The sequence below is a fragment of the Panthera uncia genome, chromosome E3 (assembly GCF_023721935.1).
Source record: "Panthera uncia isolate 11264 chromosome E3, Puncia_PCG_1.0, whole genome shotgun sequence".
NCBI lineage: Eukaryota > Metazoa > Chordata > Mammalia > Carnivora > Felidae > Panthera > Panthera uncia.
In genome coordinates this window covers 9,431,340-9,453,820 of record NC_064815.1, presented here as the reverse complement: position 1 = coordinate 9,453,820, position 22,481 = coordinate 9,431,340, and the positions used below count along the sequence as shown (strand labels likewise).

At 42.5% G+C, this 22,481-nt stretch overlaps 2 protein-coding genes across 3 annotated transcripts in view; both read left to right on the top strand.

Moving 5' to 3' along the window:
• Positions 1-3,748, top strand: part of TMC7 (transmembrane channel like 7) — a 56,377-nt gene extending 52,629 nt beyond the window's left edge. The window contains exons 15-17 of one of the 2 annotated variants that reach the window (XR_007459504.1): positions 551-629; positions 1,637-1,774; positions 3,052-3,748. Coding sequence is in view for 1 of the 2 variants with exons in the window: in XM_049638336.1 (XP_049494293.1) it covers positions 551-629; positions 1,637-1,717 (160 nt within the window). In the remaining variant the exon portion in view is untranslated. Of the gene's footprint in view, positions 1-550; positions 630-1,636; positions 1,816-3,051 lie in introns of those variants that run through there. The other variant, XM_049638336.1, reaches the window with a different exon arrangement.
• A 4,642-nt stretch (positions 3,749-8,390) lies between these two features.
• On the top strand, positions 8,391-17,153 carry COQ7 (coenzyme Q7, hydroxylase). The gene is made up of 6 exons (XM_049638335.1): positions 8,391-8,531; positions 13,018-13,196; positions 14,628-14,742; positions 15,449-15,588; positions 16,270-16,338; positions 16,761-17,153. The coding sequence occupies exons 1-6, from the start codon at positions 8,459-8,461 to the stop codon at positions 16,836-16,838; spliced, it is 654 nt and encodes a 217-aa protein (XP_049494292.1). The 5' UTR covers positions 8,391-8,458; the 3' UTR covers positions 16,839-17,153.
• Positions 17,154-22,481: the final 5,328 nt, after the last annotated feature.

The window sequence follows — 22,481 nt, the reverse complement described above, 5'->3', positions numbered from 1 at the left end:
AAAATGTATTATCCTAGGCTTGTTGTCCCTGGGGTTTACTATATTATCCCCATTTTACAGATGAGGAAACTGAGACGAGGGGGGTTCCACAGTGATTATCCACATCCAGTGCATTCTATGCTGAGCTGACTTTCTGGACCATTTCCTTGTCTCTCCCTATCATATTCTATGTGCCAAGGGAACAGCAACAACTTTTAATATTAGCTTAAAAAGCAAGGCATGAATCAATCTCTGCTACCACTGCCAACTCATAACCCCTCTGGGGCCATTTCTGATTGCCTTCTGCTTAGGATGAATGAGTTTTGTCTTTCTTTTTCTTTTTCTTTTTCCTTTTCCTTTCCTTTTCTCTTCTTCCCTTTCCTTCCTTCCTTCCTTCCTTCCTTCCTTCCTTCCTTCCTTTCTTCCATTCCTTTCTCCCTCCCTCTCTTTTTTTCCTTCCTTCTTTTCCTAACAACAGTAAAACTGTCCTGGGCAAAATGGATCAGGTGGTTTTTCTAGTGGCCTTCAAATGGTGCAAACTCCCTACTGACCTCTCCACCTTGTGTTGCAGCCTCATTATGTTTTATTTCATCGCCCTTGCCGGAGCACACAAGCGGGTGGTGGTCCAGCTCCGAGAGCAGCTGTCCCTGGTAAGGAAGAGCAGGTCCAGAGGGTCATGGCTGGGGACCTTTACCCAGGACATCTAACAGAAAGTGGCACTTTTCCCAGGGAGAGGGTGGAATGCTGTGGCCCCGCTCACCACCACTTCCCTAAACTCTGCGTTTAGGCCGGGCCTTCCCCAGCTTCGTTCATCCAGTCCTTCAACATGTGTATTGATCACTCCCTGCTCTTCACACTGTGCTGGGATACAGTGGTGATAAAGGGAGACAAGATTGCTAAATAGTTACAGAAAAAGTGATAAATTTCAATAGCAGTAACTGCCGTGAAGAGAACACAGACAAGATGAGTGGCCATCTACTGCTGTCGATGGTGGCCACTGAAGCCCACTTTGAGGAGGTGACATTGGAGCTGAGACTTGAATGCTGTGGGAGGTCTTGGGGATGAGAGTAACAGGCAGAGGGGACAGTGAGGGCACCCCTGGGGCTGGAGGACGGTGGCTTATCAGCCGGGGTCACAGCACAGTCTGAAGGCTCTGTTGAGAAGATTGAGTTTAATTCTGAGTGTGATGGGAAACCAGTGAAATGTGTTCAGTAGCAGTCTGGTGTACATTTCTTTTTAATGTTTGTTTATTTTTGAGAGAGAAAGAAAGAGAGAGAATATGAGCAGGGGTAGGGCAGAGAGAGAGGGAGACAGAATCCGAAGCAGGCTCCAGGCTCTGAGCTGTCAGCACAGAGCCTAACGCAGGGCTTGAACCCACAAACTGCAAGATCGTGACCTGAGCTGAAGTCAGATGCTTTACCAACTGAGCCACCCAGGCGCCTCCTGATGTACATTTTTACAAGACTGTTGGCCACTTTGTGGACAAGGGGCCATGGAGGGGCAAGAGTGCCAGAGGCAGACCAGTTTGGAGGCCATTACAACCATCCGGGGGTTAGGATCATTAACCGTGAGTCTGACAGGCAATTTATTAGGTTGAAATGATGATACATGTATCCAAAAATATTGAATGTGCTCTTGCACCCATCTCTGTCCTTAGGAAAGTCGTGACAAGCGTTATCTAATTCAGAAACTAACAGAAGCCCAGAGGGATATGAAGAACCGTCTAGACTGGCAGTGAGGATCCTACTGCGTGTTGCTCAGAAGCTGACCTGCTGAGCCTACAGAGTCCACCTGGGTTTGGAGCAGAGATTTTAAAATATATTTTTCTGGAGTTGAGGTTTTTCCTGAAAGTAGCTCCATATTATGCAGCTGCGGTGGCTTTAACCCACCCCTAATGTAACCCAGCCCCCCCATTTTAGTGTCTTAGAAAGACCAGGTTCAAACCTGGTTTGCCTATAGACCAGCAGCTTGGTGACTCCCCCACAAAACTAACTTACTTAGCCGTTTAGGCTGATAGAACAAAATTTGAGGAGGAGAGCCCTTTTATATTTTTCAAAGTGCATTTGTGCTTTTACAGTTAATTGTGGGAGTCATCCGTTCATGAGACTGGGCTCGTTCTTTTGAACCAGGTTCTGGAGTTTTAGGCTGAAAAGTGTTCCTTAAGAAGTAGTAATCCTTTTTAAATGGTTCTGAGACCTGATTTTTTTTTTTTTTCATGAAGAGAAATCCTTGAATTCAGATGTTTGAAACGGATGGTGGAAACATGGAGAGGGTGGCTATATAAGTCCAGTTACCTGGTAGTAATATGAGAGAGAAAAGCCATCCCTGCTGTGTGAATAAGGTTAAGTTTGGGGAGGAGGGGAATGCTGTGGATTGGGGGCCTTGATGTCTTAGTTCCTGGGTATTTTGCTGCCGCCTTATTACTCGGGGGTGGGGAGGTGCTCAGGGTTGGGGGGGAGCTGTCTCTAAGGTGCTGGGTATCCATAGGTCCTGAGTTCCCTTCTGGTCCTGAGTTCTGAGACTTAGCAGAGGGCCCTGGGTATCAAAATTAAGAGGCAAAGCTTGTCTTTCAAGTCTTCCAAATGCCATTTTCCTTCCTGCACTGAGGTCCCCGTTTCTCATGGACACTTCACATTTCAGAGCCAGGCTGGAAAGGGCAGTTGAGTATGTGCACGGAGCACAGGGGGCCATGGTTTATGTGCGTAAGTGTTTGAGGATCAGGGGTTGCAGCATCAGACCAGCCTGTGCAAGTGTCCCAGAGGACACTGAATGCTGGCATCTGCAATGCCATATGTTCAGGGCTATTGTTTCCTTGTGCCTAAAATTTTAAGTTTTATTTTACATGATAGGCAGAGTATTGCTTAAGATTTCCGTTACAGCAAAAACCACATGCAATAAATACCTCATCATAAACTTACATGGAATTGATAGCTCTGAACCTTTTAGTAAGCCTAAGTTATGGTTTCACGTAATCAGTTTGTGTCTTAATTATCTTCAGAATCCTTTTTAAAGTACTGAGTTTTGTAACAGACCATCGGAGCCTTTCTTCTGTTGTTTTCCTTCCTTTCACAGGCTCTAAACCTTTCCTCGGGAGTAACCTGGAGTTTAAAGCTGGGTACCTGTTTTGGAAAGCTGTGCTCTGCTAAGAGTATTCCCATCCCCACCCCCATCCCGCCATTAATCAAAACGATGGACCCCTTGCTCTGAGGAGCAAAGTATGCTTTCCACAGTTTACACATTTCTATATATTTGTCCCTTTGCCAGATCATTTTCTTGCTGTTCCCCAAAGTTACCATTAACATGTGATACTTTTGTACCTGTGAGACAAATGAGCCTTTCTGGCTAATAACTAGTATCACAGAATTTTGAGTAACCAAAAGTTCACTCTATCCTCACTTGAAAAAAATTCTAATTGTTGGTATTTTTACCTACTGCACTTATTTATATGTTTTTGCTTTCACCATGCTTCTGAGAACAGTCAAGTTTGTGTGTGTGTGTGTGCGCATGTGTGTGTACAAATGTAAGTGTGTGAGATGGAAACTCCATTTTCTTTCCCTGTTATAAAATTGATACTGAAGTATGCTAATATATTCATTTTGGTTAAATGCTGCTGATTTGCATACCTCTTACTTGAATGTTTTTATATATTTTGATAACTTTAATAACTTCAAGTGATGTCTGTATAATTGTTGAAGTACAGGTCTCTCTAACAAATGTGCCTTAAAACTACTGATTAAACAGTGTCTTGAAGGTTTTAAAATGTGTTTGCGTATATTTGAATTCCTGGAGGTTTCTTGTCAGCAATGAAGTGATTGTGGAAAACTAATAGTTTGTAAAGTTGTTCTTTGCCTTTTCCTAGAATCACAGAAGTGTTGTTTTTGTTTTTTTTTAAGTTTATTTATTTTGAGAGAGAGTGTGCACAAGGAAGGGGCAGAGAGAGAATCCCAATCAGGCTCCATGTTCAGCACAGAGCCCAGTGGGGCTCAATTCCCCCAACCATGAGGTCATGACCTGAGCTGAAGTCAACTGACTGAGCCACCCAGGCGCCCCAAATGACAGAGGGTTTAATGCAGTCATCAGATGAGTGCTTTTAAGACTCCTTGGCTCTACCGAAGCCAGGAGGGAGTATAGGTATGTGTTTTAAACTAAAAACACATAAAATTATTTCAAGCACTCCTCTCCCAATCCTCCACCCCCCAGAGGGAACCTCTGCTAATGATGTTTATTTTCTTTTCCCAGAAAATTATAATACATATTCAAATATATATGTGTGGTTGAATGCATGAAAAATGTATATTTCTGAGCTTCTCCCTTTTTCCTCCTTAATAACATCTTGAAGATCTTTCCATATAAATAGCCACATAGCATCCCATTGTATCTTTTTAATAGCTACATAGCATCCCATTGTATCATTGTGTACTTCCATAAGGATATGTTCCTTGCTAGGTACTTTATTTTCAACTCACCAACACTGCCCTCCACCCTCTCCTGTTACAAACATGGGGAGTTTTAAAAGTCCCTCCAATCATGTCTCTATTGTCTCTATTTCCCTGTTCTGCTCCATTCTCCTCAAGAAGGTTCTTGTTACTATTATATTTTTTTTTTGCCTACAAAACAGGGCTTTATTGGAATTTAAAATTCTTAATTAAAATTTTTTTTAACATTTATTTATTTTTGAGAGACAGAGACAGAGCACAAGGAGGGGAGGGGCAGAGAGAGAGGGAGACACAGAATCCGAACCAGGATCCAGGCTCTGAGCTGTTAGCACAGAGCCCGATGTGGGGCTTGAACTCACGAACCCTGAGATCATGACCTTGAGCTGAAGTCGGACGCTTAACCGACTGAGTCACCCGGGTGCCCCTAAAATTCATAAATTTTTAAATCAAAGGAATAAAATTTAAAACAAAACATATATATTTTTTTAATTTTCTATTATTTTCTATTCTTAGATTTTATTTCCAATTTTAATATAAATTCTAGTTAGTTAACATATAGTATAATACTGGTTTCAGGAGAATTTAGTGATTCATCACTTACTTATAATATGCAGTGCTCAATGCAGCAAGTGCCCTCCTTAATGCCCATCACCTATTTTAGTCCATCCCACCCCCCACCTCCATTCTAGCAACCCTCAGTTTGCTGTCTTTAGTTAAAAGTCTCTTATGGTTTGCTTCTCTCCCTTCTCACCTCCCCTGTGTTCATCTGTTTTGTTTCTTAAATTCCACATATGAGTGAAATCATACGGTATTTGTCTTTCTCTGAATGACTTATTTTGCTTAGCATAATACACTCTGGCTCCATCCATATAGGTGCAAATGGCAAGATTTCATTCTTTTTGATGGCTGAGTAATATTCCATTATATATGTGTCCATTATATATAATATCCATTATATATACACATATATACATGTATACACATATACATATACACACACGATCTTTTTTAAAAAAATTTTTTTTTAAGATTTTTTTTTTAACGTTTATTTATTTTTGAAACAGAGAGAGACAGAGCATGAACGGGGGAGGGTCAGAGAGAGGGAGACACAGAATCTGAAACAGGCTCCAGGCTCTGAGCTGTCAGCACAGAGCCCGACGCAGGGCTCGAACTCACGGACCGCGAGATCATGACCTGAGCTGAAGTCGGCCACTTAACCAACTGAGCCACCCAGGCGCCCCTCAAAAAAATTTTTAAGGTTTATTTATTTTTGAGAGAGAGCGTGAAGAGGAGAGGGGCAGAGAGAGGGGGAGACACAGAATCCGAAGCAGGCTCCAGACCCTGAGCAGTCAACACAGCCCGAAGTGGAGCTCGAACTCATGAACTGTGAGATCATCACCTGAGTTCAAGTCAGACGCTTAACTGACTGAGCCACCCAGGTGCCCCAACACATCACATCTTCTTTATCCATACATCAGTTGATGGACATTTGGGCACTTTCCATAATTTGGCTGTTGTTGATAATACTGCTATAAACATTGGGATGCATGTACCCTTTCAAATCAGTATTTTTGTAGACTTTGGATAAATATCAAAGGCTATAAATCTGCTTAAATTGCTGGGTCGTAGGGTAGTCCGTTTTTTAACTTTTTGAGGAAACTCCACACTGTTTTCCAGAATGGCGGCACCAGTTTGCATGCCCACCAACAGTGCATCAGAGGGTTCCCCCAGAACATGTTCTTGTTCTTTCTCAAGGCAGCCTTGCATGTTCTTGCAATCACAGAATATTCTCATCCCAGCAAAGAGAAGAATCCAGCTGGGCAAGGGTTTTGTTTGCATTAATTCTTAAGTTGGCAATATCTGATAGCAGCTACTCAGGAGTAAGTAATGATGAAGAAGACAATCCATTTTGCCAGAGTGGAGCTGCAAGGTCTGATCCCTGGGAAGACAGGATTTCTGAATGTATCTTCTTTATATAGGGTATGGCTTTATTAGTAAATTCCATTTTCTGTATTTTCTCTCCAATGCATGGGATGCTTAGGGACCTGGAACGGCTTTGCTACTTGCTTCGTGTCTTCACCTTTCTGAGATAAAATTCCCTTTAAAATGGAAAATAATACATATGGTTACTTTTATTTTTGAGAATGGAGTTAGGGACTAATATACTTTTTCTTTCTGAAATTTTGTTTTCTCCTTATAAAAATACTTGTTATAGAAAATATTGAGAACACTGAAAGGTACAGAGAAAAAAATCACATATACGCACCATTTATTGACATTCACTGCTAATCTTGCCAAATTCCTCTTAAGATAGAAAGCACAAAGGGAGGGAGGATGGGATGAAAAGAAAGAAAAAAAATGTTGGTATTCTTTTCACTTACCGTGTTATTTCATGTTATCAAAAGTTCTTTATAAACATTTCAATGGGCTACATAACATCATAAAGATGGGTCATAATTTCTAACATTCCTTTGCTGCTTAACATTTTGTTTTCAATTTTTCCTGACAATAACTTGGACTTCCATAAATTTTTGTCAATATGGGATGGGATTACACTAAAGGTTTAGTAAGAATGTTTTAGGGCTTTTGAGAGACAAGTTTACACTCAGCTTTACATTAGAAGGTCACATCATCCTCACACTAATTGCTTGGGTTTAAAAAGCTATGGAATAGTTCGCCATAATTTATAATTACTGTACTGTGTTAGAAAAGTTTGAAACAACTGTATTAAATATTTTATTAAAATATAAATTATATTGGGGCACCTGGGTGGCTCAGTCGGTTAAGCGGCTGACTTCAGCTCAGGTCATGATCTCGCGGTCCATGAGTTCGAGCCCCACGTAGGGCTCTGTGCTGACAGCTCAGAGCCTGGAGCCTGTTTCAGATTCTGTGACTCCCTCTCTCTGAGTGTCCCCCGTTCATGCTCTGTCTCTCTCTGTCTCAAAAATAAATAAACGTTAAATTTTTTTTAATATAAATTATATTAAATGTTTTATAACTTGGAAAAAATATATAGTTCAAGGGTGTAAAGTAGAAAGTGAAAGCCCCTTTCTTAACAATCCCAACCCTCAGACGTTACTGAAAAATGTTTTGTTATATCTCCTTCCAGATACGCATCTTTGATTTTTTGCCTTCAAATATATATCCTACATTTGGAAAATTTCTGTTGGTTAGATCCCTTGACGTAGTCAGTGGATATGCGTTATTTAAAAAATATTCCACAAAATTTTTTTGATAAAAATTTTTAAGTAGTTTCAGGATCACAGAAAAATTGACAGTAAAGTGGAAATGACCCTTTTCCCCTACATGCATAGTCCCCCCGCATTCTCAACATCCCCCCACCGGAGTGGTACATTTGCCAGAATTGATGAGCCTGCACGCACACATTGGGCATTCACTTTCAAAAGCATGATATGCGTTGCAAAATCTCCTTTTCCCCACCCCACACCCCTCAAAAACAATTTGCATCAATAAAGATACACATCAATCGTAAAGTGGAGACAAACAACGAAACAAAAACCATGTTCTCTATACAAAACCTAAAATTAGAGAAAAAAACTAAGAATTTAAGTCGGCCGTTAGAACCATCACCTAGAGACACTATTGACCATGCGGTGAATTTAATTTCGTCAGGCAACTTCTACAAGTGGATGCAGGATGTGAGATACACATAGGGAAAACTCTCCTTCCATGTTGGTAAAACAAAGTACAACAGCTGTGACAATAAAGAGTTCCCTCTTGGCCCTCTTTCCCAGGAATCTACCCAGTCGGCATCTTGGGAAAAGCAATTTAGCATCCTCAACTCCCTAGCAACCCAAGTCTCCTTTAGAAACGTCGGACTCCTGAGTGATTGATGGTGATCATACCCAATATCATCTTTTCCTTTGCCCTTTCCAACCAATCGAATGGAAGCAGGGGCCTAGGGGCGTTCCCACCGCTGCCAGGGCGGGCAGTGTCTGTCTTACGTCTGCTGTGCGTCATCAGTCTGCGCTGAGCGCACGTTTGGCCGTTGCGCTCAGGGCAGCGGTTACCTTGTCACAGCAATGAGCTGCGCGGGGGCGGCGGCGGTTCGCTCCCTGTGGCGGCTGCGCACGGGCGCCCTGCGGCCTCTCCCAGGTAAAGAATCAGCGCGGCCGCATAAGCGCGCTAAACCGCCGAACCAGGGAATTTTCGCCTGTGACTTGGGCCGTAGAGGTCACGGGGCAGACGTCGTAAACGTCATAGGGCTGCGACGGCGCGCGACTGCGAAATGGGAAACTCGGACCGCTGACAGGAGGGGCGGAGGTTGTGGTGCTCTGGGGGAATGTGGGGCGGGAGGGCGTGGTTTTCGGCTGGGGCGCGCTGGAGTGTCCGTTCGCAGTTGGCACGCGGGAGAATGACATAATTGTACACCTCTGACGGGACGTCACTGCCGGTGTCGTTGGCATTCCAGGCTGAGGACAGGTGGAGGGAGACCTTGCAAGTTCAGTGTCTATGGGCGTCATCATAGCCTTCTTTTGGAGCCCTGCTAGGCAAAGTAGTCGCGCGACCTGCCGCGTGGGCTTGTTAGAAGTGCAGGTCCCACTCCTGACTTACAGGGTCGCATTGTCTGTAGTTTAGCTAGACCTTCGAATGTCTTGCATGTACTAGAAAGTTTGAGAAGCACCTGGGTAGTGGAAGGGGCATAGAGTTTGGAGTAGGGAGATGAGTTAGGATCCTGGGTCCTTCTCCTATCCTCTTTTCATCAGAGCTGCCTCAGAAAATTGTGAAGTCGTTTTCTGAAAGTTGAGTCGTTCGTATACCACCTGAAGATTTTTACCTTTTAGCAATATCACTTGTACTTTTGATTACCAAATGTGTTTTTTCTATAACCGTGTTCCATCTTTTAAAAATATTTATTTTTATGGGGGGAGGAGAGCACAATCGGGGGAGGGACAGAGAGAAGAGGACAGAGGATCCGTATCGGGCTCTGAGCTGACAGTCTCACAGCAGTGAGCCGGATGTGGTGGGGCTCCAACTCACCAAACCGAGAGGTTGTAACTTGAACCGGAGTCAGGATGCTCAACCGACTGAGCACGTCAGTGTGTTCCATTTTTAAATTAAATAATTTCACGGAAGCTAAGTTCTTATGGTGAAGACGGAAAACCAAGTATTGCCTGGCCCAAATAGACTAATCAAAAAATGAATGGGTTAAAAACAAAAAGTACGTTGTATTAGATACTATTGCCTACCAAGACTTGAACCCCGAACAGTCTTTCTGGGTGGGGGAAAAAAAGATTAGCAAGTATTAGGAAGGTATTTGTAAACTGAGACATTCTCCTTCATGAAATCAAAGGGATTGCAAAAGAATTTAAAAGAGAGTAACTCTTAACTACGTGGGTGTTATTAAATGCATGTTCATAAGCCACTTAAGATCTTCCTGTATACTACTTTAAATCTCCTAGGTACCATCATTATTAGATTTTTCACACTGTGGGAAAGCACTAACTTAAAATGATACATTTGAGAGCTTCTAGCACAGGGCCTCAACTTATTTTTTCGCAATTTTAAAGTGTGTGACAATGCAGGCAAAACTCAATGCAGGATATTTAAACATGACTTTTAATGCTCCTTTGTTGAGCCAATGAGCATAACAATAAAAATCATTCTTTATCACTTATAAAGTTACTTTGCTTCCTTTATCTCATTTTATCTTCATGATAATTCAGTAAGAAAAGTGTTACTATTGTAGGTTTCCTTAAAAAGGAAAAAACCTGATTATTGCCAATTTTATATGTAAGAAATGGCAATTCTGATTTGTCCAAGGTTAGTGTTAGAGAATAGAACATGTATACGGTGCCTTGGTGGCTCAGTCGGTTAAGCGTCCAACTATTGGTTTCAGTTCAGGTCATGATCTCACATGGTTCGTGGGTTCGAGCCCCTCAGCTCTGCTGGTGTGGAGCCTGCTTGCAATTCTGTCTGTGCCCCTCCCCTACTCGCTCGCTCTCCCTCAAAATAAATAAGTAAACTTAAACAAACAGGACACAGTTTCTGGCTCTAGCTCTGTGCTCCTTCTGTGGTTCATCCCATACTTTTTAAAGATACCTTACAGAGATTGTGAAAAGATAAAAATGGCAAATAATACAACCCAATCCTCCACACACCCCACAAAAAATCATTTATTAGGTGCCTGAGCCTGGAAAAGTGCAGTGCTGGGGAACTGTGTGGTATGTTTTTAGTACAAATACAGTCCTGCCCATCAGAAGTCAGCTGTGTGTTTACACTCATCCTGTGTACTCAGCCCCTTGCTATTTCTCGTGAAATGTGTTTTTAAAAAACGAATCCTGGGCTGTAAGTTCTTTCCTATTAACATGTTTTGGGATGGGAGTAACAAATGAAAGAACAAGCAAACAAGATTATCTTGAGAAGTAGAGCCAGCTCATTGTTTTCAATTCCAATTCCTAGGAGTCCTATTTCTGTAAGGAGGTAAGATTCATGGGAGCATCAGTCCTTGGACCTGGAGGAGAAAACTTTGGACAGGCAACCCTGACTTTGTCAAATGTGTCAAATTGTTCTCCATAAGAGAACATGGTCATGGGGGCACCTGGGTGTCTCAGTTAAGCATCTGATTCCTGATTTCAGCTCAGGTCATGATCTCACGGTTTGTGAATTTGAGCCGCATGTCGGGCTCTGCAATGACAGTGCAGAGCTTGCTTGGGATTCGCTCTCTGCCCCTCCCCTGCTCTCTCTTTCTCTCTCTCTCTCTCTTTCTCTCTCTCAAAATAAATAAATTTTTTAAAATAATGATAATAAAATAATAAGAAATCACAAAAACTGGACCACAGTGACCCACTGTCTGATGGCACAGATCTGAGTGGTACATTACACTCAGCAGAACTTGCACTCCATCTAGTTTTTGGTGTCCAGTTCCTGGACTCCATCCAGTTTCTTGAGTCAGGCAGGCACAGTGAGATGGAGCAGGTCCTGCAGAAGAGTGGATTAGAGCTGGGTCACAAGGCCTCAGACCCCCATATCCTTGCTCCTTTGTTTAGTGAAGCATTTAAAACCCCAGAATACAGAATCACTCAGATTTCAGCAGACCTACCCCATCACCTGTGTCCAAAGCACTCAAACCTTTTTTAATAAAAAAAGTGAAGTTTTGCACACATTTTCAGGGTGTTGAAGTTAGCCTAAATGAATAGAAGTATGTGTTAAAGATATGGTAGTCATGCATAAGAGCCTTAAGACACATCTCAAGATGACACCAGTACAAGTCAAAGTTCACATGACAGCTGCGTCCATGGGGTCTGCATTTTCATATCTACAAAAAGAGCTGATAACATCTTATACACATAACAACACATTGGAAGGCTCTTAGGGGAAAAAACTTTGGGGATGCCTTAATGCAAGGCTCAGAGAATACAATCAAGGCGTTAACGATTAGGAGATCTTTTTTAAGTTTATTTCATTTATTTTGAGAGAGAAAAAGAGAATGTGAGCAGCGGAGGGGCAGGGAGGGAGAGAAAGAATCCCAAAAATTCCAATGCGTGAGATCCCACAAACCATGAGATCATGACCTGAGCCGAAACCAAGAGTCAGATGGTTAACTGACTGAGCCACCCAGGCACCCCTGTTAGGAGATTTTTTTAAAGACAAAATTTAATCTATCTTGAAGAATTTACATTTTGAAGACAAGAGTTCAGTTGAACTGATGATGTACCATAAGGAGATGAAACTCAAGGTGTAAGGCTCTGCTCTCAAAATCCAACGCCCATGTGTGTTTTGAGAGAACTTAAATCAATTTTCTCAACCTTGGCTGCACAGAACTTTTTAAAAACATGGCTGCTTCCTCTCCCCACCTCGGGGATTGACTGGGGAGGAGCATCCATGGTTTTGACAGCTCCCTAGGAGTTCTTATGCAGCCAGCATTGGGAACGAAGAGGCCTGAGGGGAGGTGAACTGGAGAAGCATGCTCATCTAGAGGTCACTGCCACGTTAAATACTGAGCCTGTCTTTTTCACTGCCTGATGAAAAGACAGGCTCAGTATTTCCAGATCTTTATATGTTTAACATGAAGCCAGAAGAATCAGATCTTTAGGTAAACTCTATGTTTTAAGTGTTGGTAATTAATTCACTTTTAAAAGGGGGTGGGGGCTGGCTGGCTCAGTCAGTAGAGCATGCAACTCTTGATCTCAGGTCATGAGTTCAAGCCCCATGTTGGGCATAGAGCCTACTTTAAAAAGTAACAAAACTATGGGGCGCCTGGGTGGCTCAGTTGGCTAAGCATCTAACTTCGGCTCAGGTCATGATCTCGCAGTTTGTGAGTTCGAGCCCTGTGTCGGGCTCTGTGCTGACAGATCGGAGCCTGGAGCCTGCTTCAGATTCTGTGTCTCTCCATTCTCGGCCCCTCCCCTGTTCATGCTCTGTGTCTGTCTCTCAATGATGAATGAACGTTAAAAAAAAGAATTAAAAAAATTTTTTTAAAGTAACAAAACTGCAGGTTTAACAGGATACATTTATGGGGATATCCTTCCTATGAGGAAGTCATCTGTGACCTTAGTTCCAAGGTACCCCTTTCTTCTGTCTGTAAAAGGAAACATCTGTTTTACCCGAAAGTAATGAAGAATAAACATTTGCATTGCAGCTTATGGAAGAAGAATCAGTGTCAGATTTTACAGTTCAGGAATGACCTTAGACAATATCAATTGGGCAGCTGTGGATCGAATAATCCGGGTGGATCATGCAGGTGAATATGGAGCGAACCGAATCTACGCAGGGCAGATGGCCGTCCTGGGTCGGACAAGTGTCGGGCCAGTCATTCAGGTGGGTGCTCTGTTACCCCTCTCAGGCTGGCCTCACTGAATAGCGTGGGGATCCAAAGGCCTTCAAGTCATGAATCACATTACGTCATGCACTGTCAAGGGAGGTACTGTCCCCAAGAGAACAAAAATTGGTTACTAAGGTGGGGTCAAGGGAGGGAAAAGTATATTATTATTTGTATGTATCAAGTAGAGACATATAGTACATAAACAGATATATGGTATATCTGAAGTATTAACATTTCACTGTGGGGTGGGCAATTAAAAACGTTTGAGAATCATCACATGAGGTGAAAGCACCAGTTGCTGAGAGGTTGTGATCCTGTTCCCAGTGGAGATATTTTATATTTTATACTGAGAGGCAGAGGGAGGGGCCTGGGCTCTGTAGTCACAAAGACCCAGATTCACATTCCGGCTTTCTTCCACCTCCTACTTCTGTGACCTTGGGGAAGTTACATGACCTCTCTGGGTCTCTATTTCGACATTTGCAAAATGAACTGATAATACCTACCTCATTGGGTTTTCGTGAGGAATAAATGAGCTGGCATAGAGCAGCTAACACCACATCTGGTATGTAATAGACACTCAGCACAAGTTAAATTGCCTGCTGTGAGCCCTTGGGCAAGTTACTTAACCTCTCTGTGCCTCACTTTATCTGTGTAATGGGGATAATGACAATTAGTGCAAATTAAATGAATTGCCTTCATAAATCTATTTGATAGCACCTGGCACTTAGGATGTGCCAGCTAAGTGTTAGCTCTTTTGTCTTTCCCACTTAATCCTTTGATGTAAATGGTACTTCTAGCATTCTAGAAGGAAATTATACAATCGGTGATTCTCTGCTCTCCTAATTGCGGAGTGGGCTGAGCATCTCATTTCTCTTTAGTGTGGACCTTGTCCTTAAAGAGGCATGTGTTTGGGCACCTGGGTGGCTCAGTCAGTTAAGCATCCGACTTCGGCTCAGGTCATGATCTCGCAGTTTGTGCATTCGAGTCCTGCATCGGGCTCTGTGCTGACAGCTCAGAGCCTGGAGCCTGCTTTAGATTCTGTGTCTCCCTCTCTCTCTGCCCCTCCCCTGCTCGCATTCTGTCTGTCTGTCTTTCTCAAAAATAAGTAAACATTAAAACACAAAAGGCACTTGCAGGTCTCAGAACTTCTGGAGCCATGGTTCATGGCCCGCTAACCTGGAATGGAGATAATGGCTCTTCTCCTGGTTTGCTGGCACTCTCTTCTCCATATCCAAGATGATTTTTAGTCCGATGCTTCGCTTTTTCCTTGGGTGATTGAAGGGGAAGGGGAGAAATAGCGGTTCTCATTCTTCCTCCATCTCCCTTGTGCTTCCTGTCTCCCACAAGGACAGGGCATGGAGCTTCCTTGGCATGTAGCAGGTGGTCTCTGAGTAATGCTTGCATTTATTTTTATGTTTTTCTTACAGAAAATGTGGGATCAAGAAAAGGACCACTTGAAAAAGTTCAACGAGTTGATGGTTGCATTTAGGGTGCGGCCCACCATTCTGATGCCCTTCTGGAACGTGGTGGGGTTTGCACTGGGTATGTGTCCAGAAGAGCTTGCTTGAGCTTAGGGATCTGGGGCGATTACATCGTTAAAGTACTGAATCCACAGTTCTTTCTGTGTCCTCTTACAACCTTTTTGTTGACTTAATATTTCTTAAAGTTAAATTGACTTTTTTTTTTTGGCTTAAATTTATTTAAATATTTATGGATTTAAATCAGTGGTTTTATAAATAGAAAGTACAGTAAAAACAAACACATCGGAGGAAGAAAAAAACTAGAGCAATTCAGTTGTAGCCCGGTGATGTTCCCTGACAAAGGTTCTAAGTCCTGCTCACTCTTAAAAAGGGAGAAGAGCAAATGTTGGGAAAGAAATAAAGATGTACTCACCCCAGATGAGGACTTTCTTCTTGCCATAATCAGAGGGCTAAAAAGAACATTGAAAAGAGAATAGCATTCTTACTCTGTGATTCAGGATTTGACAGTGTGACCTGGTACCACCTAAAACAGCGATTTTCACTGGGGGCAGTTTTTGTCACAACCAGGGGTGTTTCTGGCCTCTAGTGGGTAGAGGCCAGGGACGCTGCTAAAGTATCCTCCAGTGCACAGGATGGCCCCCACAAAAAGGAATTACTGAGCCCTAGAGCCTGTAGTGCTCCGGTTGATGAACCCTGACCTGACATGATCTCCCGCACCGGTGTAGTGTCTGTCCCATCCTTTTCTGTGCTGGATTTGACAATTCCAGGTGCGGGAACCGCCCTGCTTGGGAAGGAGGGAGCAATGGCCTGCACTGTGGCTGTGGAAGAGTCTATAGCACATCACTACAACAACCAGATCAGGACGTTGATGGAGGAGGATCCTGAAAAATATGAGGAACTTCTTCAGGTATTTGAATATACTCTGGAAATAGCCCAATAAGGGCGAAAAGGGTAGGTAAGCAACTTGGTGGAAAGGAAAAAAAATAGCAAGTTGGGGAATGACATGGCCTTAGAAACCTAGGTGAGTGCCTCATTCTATAGGCAAGAGACACAGAAAGCTCAAGTCATGTGCCCTGGTCACATGCTCGGGCAGAACTGGGACCAGAAGCCATGTCGTGTCTCCTGAGCCCACAACTGTATTCTCTCCACTTCTGGATCATTGATAGATTCTGAGCCAATGCTGTGAGCACAAATACTTCAGCTTAAATAAATTAACCAATAGATATCTTCATGTAATTTTCTATTACAAATAAGGGAACTGTTTAATTTTTTTTCAAGTGTAAATTGGGGGTTGGTAAACCCTGGCCTGGGGCCAACCACCTGTTTCTGTAAATTAAGTTTTGTTGCAACACAGTCACGCCCATTCTTTAATGTGTCTGTGGCTGCTGTCCCCCAAACATTGGCGGAGTTGAGTAGTTGTGGAGAGGCCCATACAGCCAGCGGAGCTTGAAGAACTGACTTTTTCGCCCTTTATAGGAAAAACTTTGCCTACCCCTATCTTAGACCGTAGAATGAAGCTTTAGCCTCTAGAAGAAGATAGGACAACAGATTTCTTTTGATTTTCTTTGATTTCTTTTTATTTAACCAGGTGATAAGGAAATTTCGGGATGAAGAGCTCGAGCACCATGACATAGGCCTTGAACATGACGCACAGCTGGTAGGGGACCTCTCTTTACTATTTGCTTGTGCTGCCCCGGGCACCTTATTTGGAAGAGTAAAGGGTGGGAAAATTTTTGTTTCCAGAAAAATAGATTTCATAGTGACCACCAAAGATAGCAAACCAATACTTTGCTTTGATAAAAAATCGGGCAAAAGCATTGCTCCCAATGGGAAGTCTTATTTCTTGCTTCCTTTCTCATCATTTCCCCCTAGCAGCTTCTTTCCTCTTCCCGATGAGAAACCAGATGATTCAGATTTTCTGGCAATAGTGGAAGCTTCCCAACCTTTTGAATTAAAAGAAATGTTTAGATCTTATGTCTTATCCAGAGAGCTGCAGCCCTGCCATTTCAGGCCATATCTTACTGCTACAAGTGAACGTAGAACATGTTTCTTTTGTTTGCTTATTGTCGTTTTCAACAGGCTCCAGCATATGCTGTTTTGAAGAGCATTATCCAGGCCGGATGCCGCGTGGCAATATATTTATCAGAAAGGTTTTAAAGTATGTCCACTTTTCTGTCTATAAAAAAGGATAGTAATTAAACAAGGGGCATTGGCGGAAAAGGAAATGTGCAATTGTCATTATATGAATTTTGTTAATAAACTGCAAGAGGTTTTTTTTTTTTTTTTTCATTAATAAAAGTCTCTAGTGATGATTTTTTTTTCTCCTGTGCCACCTTACGCCAGAAGGCTGACTGTTGGCCAGGTCTGTTCCAGTTAATAACAGACGAAGCTGCTGCTTGTTTGGGGCATAGTTAATTTTTTTTTTTTTTAAACATCAAGAATGAATCATTAAGAAAATAACAGAAATCTTTAAGGGGAAAAAAATTTGAATTTACTTCTAACCAAAGGTAATTTAAAACATGAGGGTGTTGAAGATTGACAAAGCAAGACTGTCAAATCCATCGTTAAATGGAAGACTGTCATTGTCTCCATTGTTTCCAGTGGCCTCCTTAGCTATTGTTCCTCTTCTCTGGTTCTTGGCCCTGTTCTGTCTGTCATCTTTTTCTTGGTATCTCATCCTGCCTTGTGGTTGATTCCTTCACATTCCTGTTTCAGCCCAGCTTTCTCATCTTCAAATATCCACCTGCCAGCCGGTCCCCTCCATTTGGAAGTCAGAGAGAATCTCAAGTTCCACGTGCCCCAAGCAGAACTCCTCGACCCCCACCCCACCATCCTGACACCCCAGTGGCCTTCCTTATCACAGTTAATAGCCACTCCATCCTTCTGGTCCTCAGGCCAAAAATCTCTGGAGTCACCTTTGACACCTGCTTTTATCACACCCCCATCCAGTCAGTCAGGACATCCTGCAGACTCTACCAAATCCTTTTTGCGGCCTCAGCTGCTGCCACTCAGGGCCCAACCACCCTCATCTCAGCTAGGTTATTTCAGAAGCCTCCTAACTATTCTTCCTGCCCTGCCTGGCCTCCCACAATCCATTCTCAACCCAGCAGCCAGAGTGATCCTTTGAACCAGAAGCCAGACCTTGTTACTGTTGCTCAGCTCGGAACCCCCCCCTCCCCCAGTGGTTTATCCCATTTTCCTCAGCACAAAAGTCAAAGTCCCTAAAATGGTCTCTAAGAACCCGCATGATCTGGTCCTCTGACCACTGCCTCCTTCCTCAGTCTGTTCCAGCCACACTGGCCTCCTTGCCATTTCTCAAAATACCAGGCACCGTCTTGTCCTAGGGCATTTGCAGTGGCTTCTCTTTCTGCCTGCAGTGCTCCTTCCTGTATATCTGCATGGCCAGATCCCTCACCAGCTCTTGGATTTTTGCTTGATGTCACCTTTTAACCAGCTGAGCCACCCAGGTGCCCTATTGATGTCACCTTTTAAAGGAGGCTCTCCCTGACCACCTTTTCCAGAACTGCAAACCCCGCCCTACTGCTTGCCTCATCCCACTTGCTCAGCTCTTGCAGTTTTTCCCCACAACACTTACCGCCTTCTGACATATTACATGATGTATTTATTTATTTATTTTTGTCTGTTTCTCCCTGCAAGAGTGTAAGCTCTCTGTAGGGCAGGAATCTTTGTTTTAATCACTGACCCATAATAGGTGATCACTAGATAGTCTTCAGTGGGATTGAATGAAGAAATAGCTCTCCTTTGTTAGAAGTCATTTTCACATAACCAGTAATGTAAGAATTCAAGACTATGTGCTTCGCAGCAAAATTCAGTACAGATTTATTGAAAAGATGCTACTGGGCCAGGCTGGGCTCCTGGGTTCTGGGTCCATACCATATGATTTGCTATAAAACTCCAAATCTTCCAGCCAAAAGGAAAAAAAAAAAAAAAAAAAGACGCTACCAAGAAACTCAAGGCCATTCTCTTTTTAAAATTTTTTTAATGTTTATTTTTGAGAGAGAGCACAAGTTGGGGAGGGGCAGAGAGAGAAGGAGACAGAGAATCCAAAACAGGCTCTGAGCTATCAGTGCAAAGCCCAGCATGGGGCTTGAGCTCATGAACTGTGAGATCATGACCTGAGCTGAAGTCGGATGCTCAACTGACTGAGCCACCCAGGCACCCCTTTTATCTATTTATTTATTTTAATGTTTAAAAGGCCATTCTCTATGCTTCTTGCTGATGATTAAACTAAAAAACATGCAAAAGAATGAGTTTGGACCCGTGCTTCACAGTATATATATAAAAATGAACTCAAATGGATTAAAAATCTAAATGGTAATGCTAAAACACATAGAAGAAGACATAACAGTAAATCTGTGTGACTGGATTAGATTAGTTTTCTGCATAGGATGCCAAAAGCATAAAGCAACAAAAGAAAAAAACAGATAGATTGGACTTAATCAAAATAAAAACTTTGGTGCTTTCAAAGAATACTATCAAGAAGGTAAAAGACAACCCAAAGAATGAGCAAGAATGTTTGCAAATCATAGATCAGATAAGGGATTTGTATTTAGACTATATAAAGAACGCTTTAACAACTCAACGATAAGAGCCCAATTAAAAATAGGCAAAGGATTTGAATAGATGCATCTTTAAAGAAGACACAGGCCACTAGCATTTGAAAAGATGTGTAAAATCATTAGTCATAGGGAAAACCACAATGAGATACCACTAGTGTGGCCAGTGGGTAGTGTGGCGCTGCTCAAATAGTGGAAAATAACGTGTTGGGAAGGGTGTAGAGGAATTGGATCTGCACACACTGCAACGGACACGTAAAGTGGTGCAGCCCCCTTTGGAAAACAGTCTGGCAGTTCCTCAGACAGTTAAATACGGAGTTACCATGTGACACGGTGACTCCTCTCCTAGGTATAAACCCCAAAGAAATGACAGCATATATTCAAACAAATACATATTCACGAATGATTGTAGCAACGTTACATAGCCAAAAAGTGGAAACAATCCAAATGTTCACCAGCTGATGAGTAGATAAGCAACATGTAGCCTATCCATATAATAGAATATAAACTGGTCATAAAAACCCTTCAAAACATGATGTTTGGGTACAAAGTTTCAGAATGGAAAGAGGAAAATAGTGAAGGCAGATGGTGGTGTGAATGTACTTACGGACACTGACCTCTGCACATAAAAATGGTTAAATGATAGGGATGCCTGGGTGGTTCAGTCACTTAAGTGTCCGACTCATGACTTTGGCTCAGGTCATGATCTCACAGTTGATGAGTTCAAGCCCCACATCGTGCTCTGTGCTGACACTGTGGATCCTGCTTGGGATTTCTCTCTCTCTCTCTCTCTCTCTCTCTCTCTCTCTGTCTGTCTCTGTCTCCCTCTCTCTGTGCCCCTCCCATTTGCACTGTCTCTCAAAATAAATAAAAACTTAAAATGTTTAAATGATGTTATGTATACTTACCACAATTAAAAAAAAAAAATGCTAAGTGAAGGAAGCCAGACACAAAAGGCTAAGATTGTAGGATTCTGTGTATATGAAAATGTTCAGCAGAGGCAAATCCATAGTGACAGAAAATAACCTAGTGGTTGCCTAGGGTTGTAAAGAATGGCGGGACACGAGGACCAATTGCTTTTGGATACAGTTTCTTTTTGGGGTGATGAATGTTCTAGAATTAGCTGGTGGTGGTGGCTGTACAACCTTGTGAACAGATTTTTAAAAACTGCTGAATTGTACACTTTAAAATGGTGAATTTTATGGAATGTGAATCACAGCAATAAAAAATAGACGATTTATAGTTATTTATAGTTTTATGCCGTATTTGAAAGCCAATTTCAATCCAGTCTGTTGAATGGGGGAACGATTTCCTTAATGTGCCACCCTTCAAGTCAGCAGAGCCTGTAGAAGCCTCAATCTTCTGAGATGCTCTTGCTGTTTCTTGCCCTCCCATATCAAAGCTAATTCTGTAAGTATTGCAGTCAGGAGTCTTAGTCCTATAAAGACATTTTGTACAATACTTATTAAAAGCCCAGATTTGCTGCCGTTTGTTTAGCACCTGCTTCAGAACTGATGGCTGATGTTTTATGCTTCTGAGAGCTTCCAGAACAAGACCAGAGAGATTTTCTGAATCCTCCTGGGATTGTTTATAATTCCATTACAGATTGTCCTCGTGTATTAACAAGGTAATCTTGTCTTTCCCTTACTTTACTGCTCTGACCTTTCAGGGAAAATGTGATTTCAAAATTGGACACCATCCAAAGATGATGCCAGGAGGACAAAGGATGTTATTCTTGCAAGCAGGATAGTTCCAAAGAGACAACCTGAGCTATAGTTCTTTGCATGTCTTGGATTCCCTTGCTGTTCAAAGTGTGGTCCACAGACCAACAGCTAGTGGCATCACCTGGCAACACTTTAGCAATGCAGAATTTAGGGCTCCTCCCCAGACTTTCTGATTAGAATCTGCATTTTGACAAGATGTGGTGGTTTTCTACTCTGGCCAGAAATTCCTGGATAGTCCTCTGTTCAGTGGAGCCTTGTTCCCCTTGCCTTGAATGTGGGCTGTACTTAGTGACTTGTTTCTAACAAGTGGTGGAAATGATTGAGTGTGACTGCCAAGGCTGCCGGCTCATAAAAGACATTGCAGCTTTCACCTTTCTCTCTGAGATCACTCAATTTAGGAAAACATACATGCCAGTAGTCACGTATGTGTGCCATCTTGGGAGTGAATCCTGCAGCCCCAGTCGTGCCTTCAGATGATGCAGCCCCTGCTGACATCCTGACTGCAACATCATGAGGGACCCGGATTCCGAATCAGCCAGCTAAGCCACTCCTCAGTTTCTGACTCTCAGCAACTATGTTAGATAATGTTTGTTGTTTTCAGCTGCTGAGTTTTGGGGTAACTGGTTAAATACAGCAATAATTAACCAATACATGACACTTAAGCACATTAGATTTGAGAAGCTGAACTAGACGGTGAACTCCTGGATGGCAGAGACCACGTTAGTCGTTTCCATGCCTTCACAGCTTAGCACAGTGCCTGACACTCAGTAAATTTTTGCTGGACTAAATACAATTTTCAGTTGCCATTTTTAAAAAATGAAAACTACCGACTTCAGCTCAGGTCACGATCTCACGGTCCGTGAGTTCGAGCCCCGCGTCGGGCTCTGTGCCGACAGCTCAGAGCCTGGAGCCTGTTTCAGATTCTGTGACTCCCTCTCTCTGTGACCCTCCCCCGTTCATGCTCTGTCTCTCTCTGTCTCAAAAATAAATAAACGTTAAAAAAAAAAAAATTAAAAAAAAAAAAAAGAAAACTTTTTGTAAAAAAAAAAAAAAATGCACACATCCACATGGTGAAATATTCCAACAGTGCTAAAGGTATTTACAGTGACAAGTAAATCTCTCTGCAGACCACTGTTGCTTTTCAGGAAACTGACCACTTGCCTTACTTTGTGATTAGTTGTTAGCAATCTGTCACATAAGACAGTACATTTTTTTCTTTCTTCCCCCCCCCCCCACACTTCCCAAAGAAATCGCTGCTTTGAAATGAAACAATATAAACTGCATATAGGTTAAAAAACACACACAAAAAACACTGTTTCCAAATCTATCTCTAGAAGTAACCACTATTAAGAATTCATTGTGTACCTTTCCAGACTCGTTTTAAAACATCTCTTATTCAGGGGCACCTGGGTGGCTCAGTCAGTTAAGCATCCGACTTTGGGTCAGGTCATGGTCTCCTGTTCATGAGTTCGAGCCCTGCGTCCGGCTCTGTGCTGACA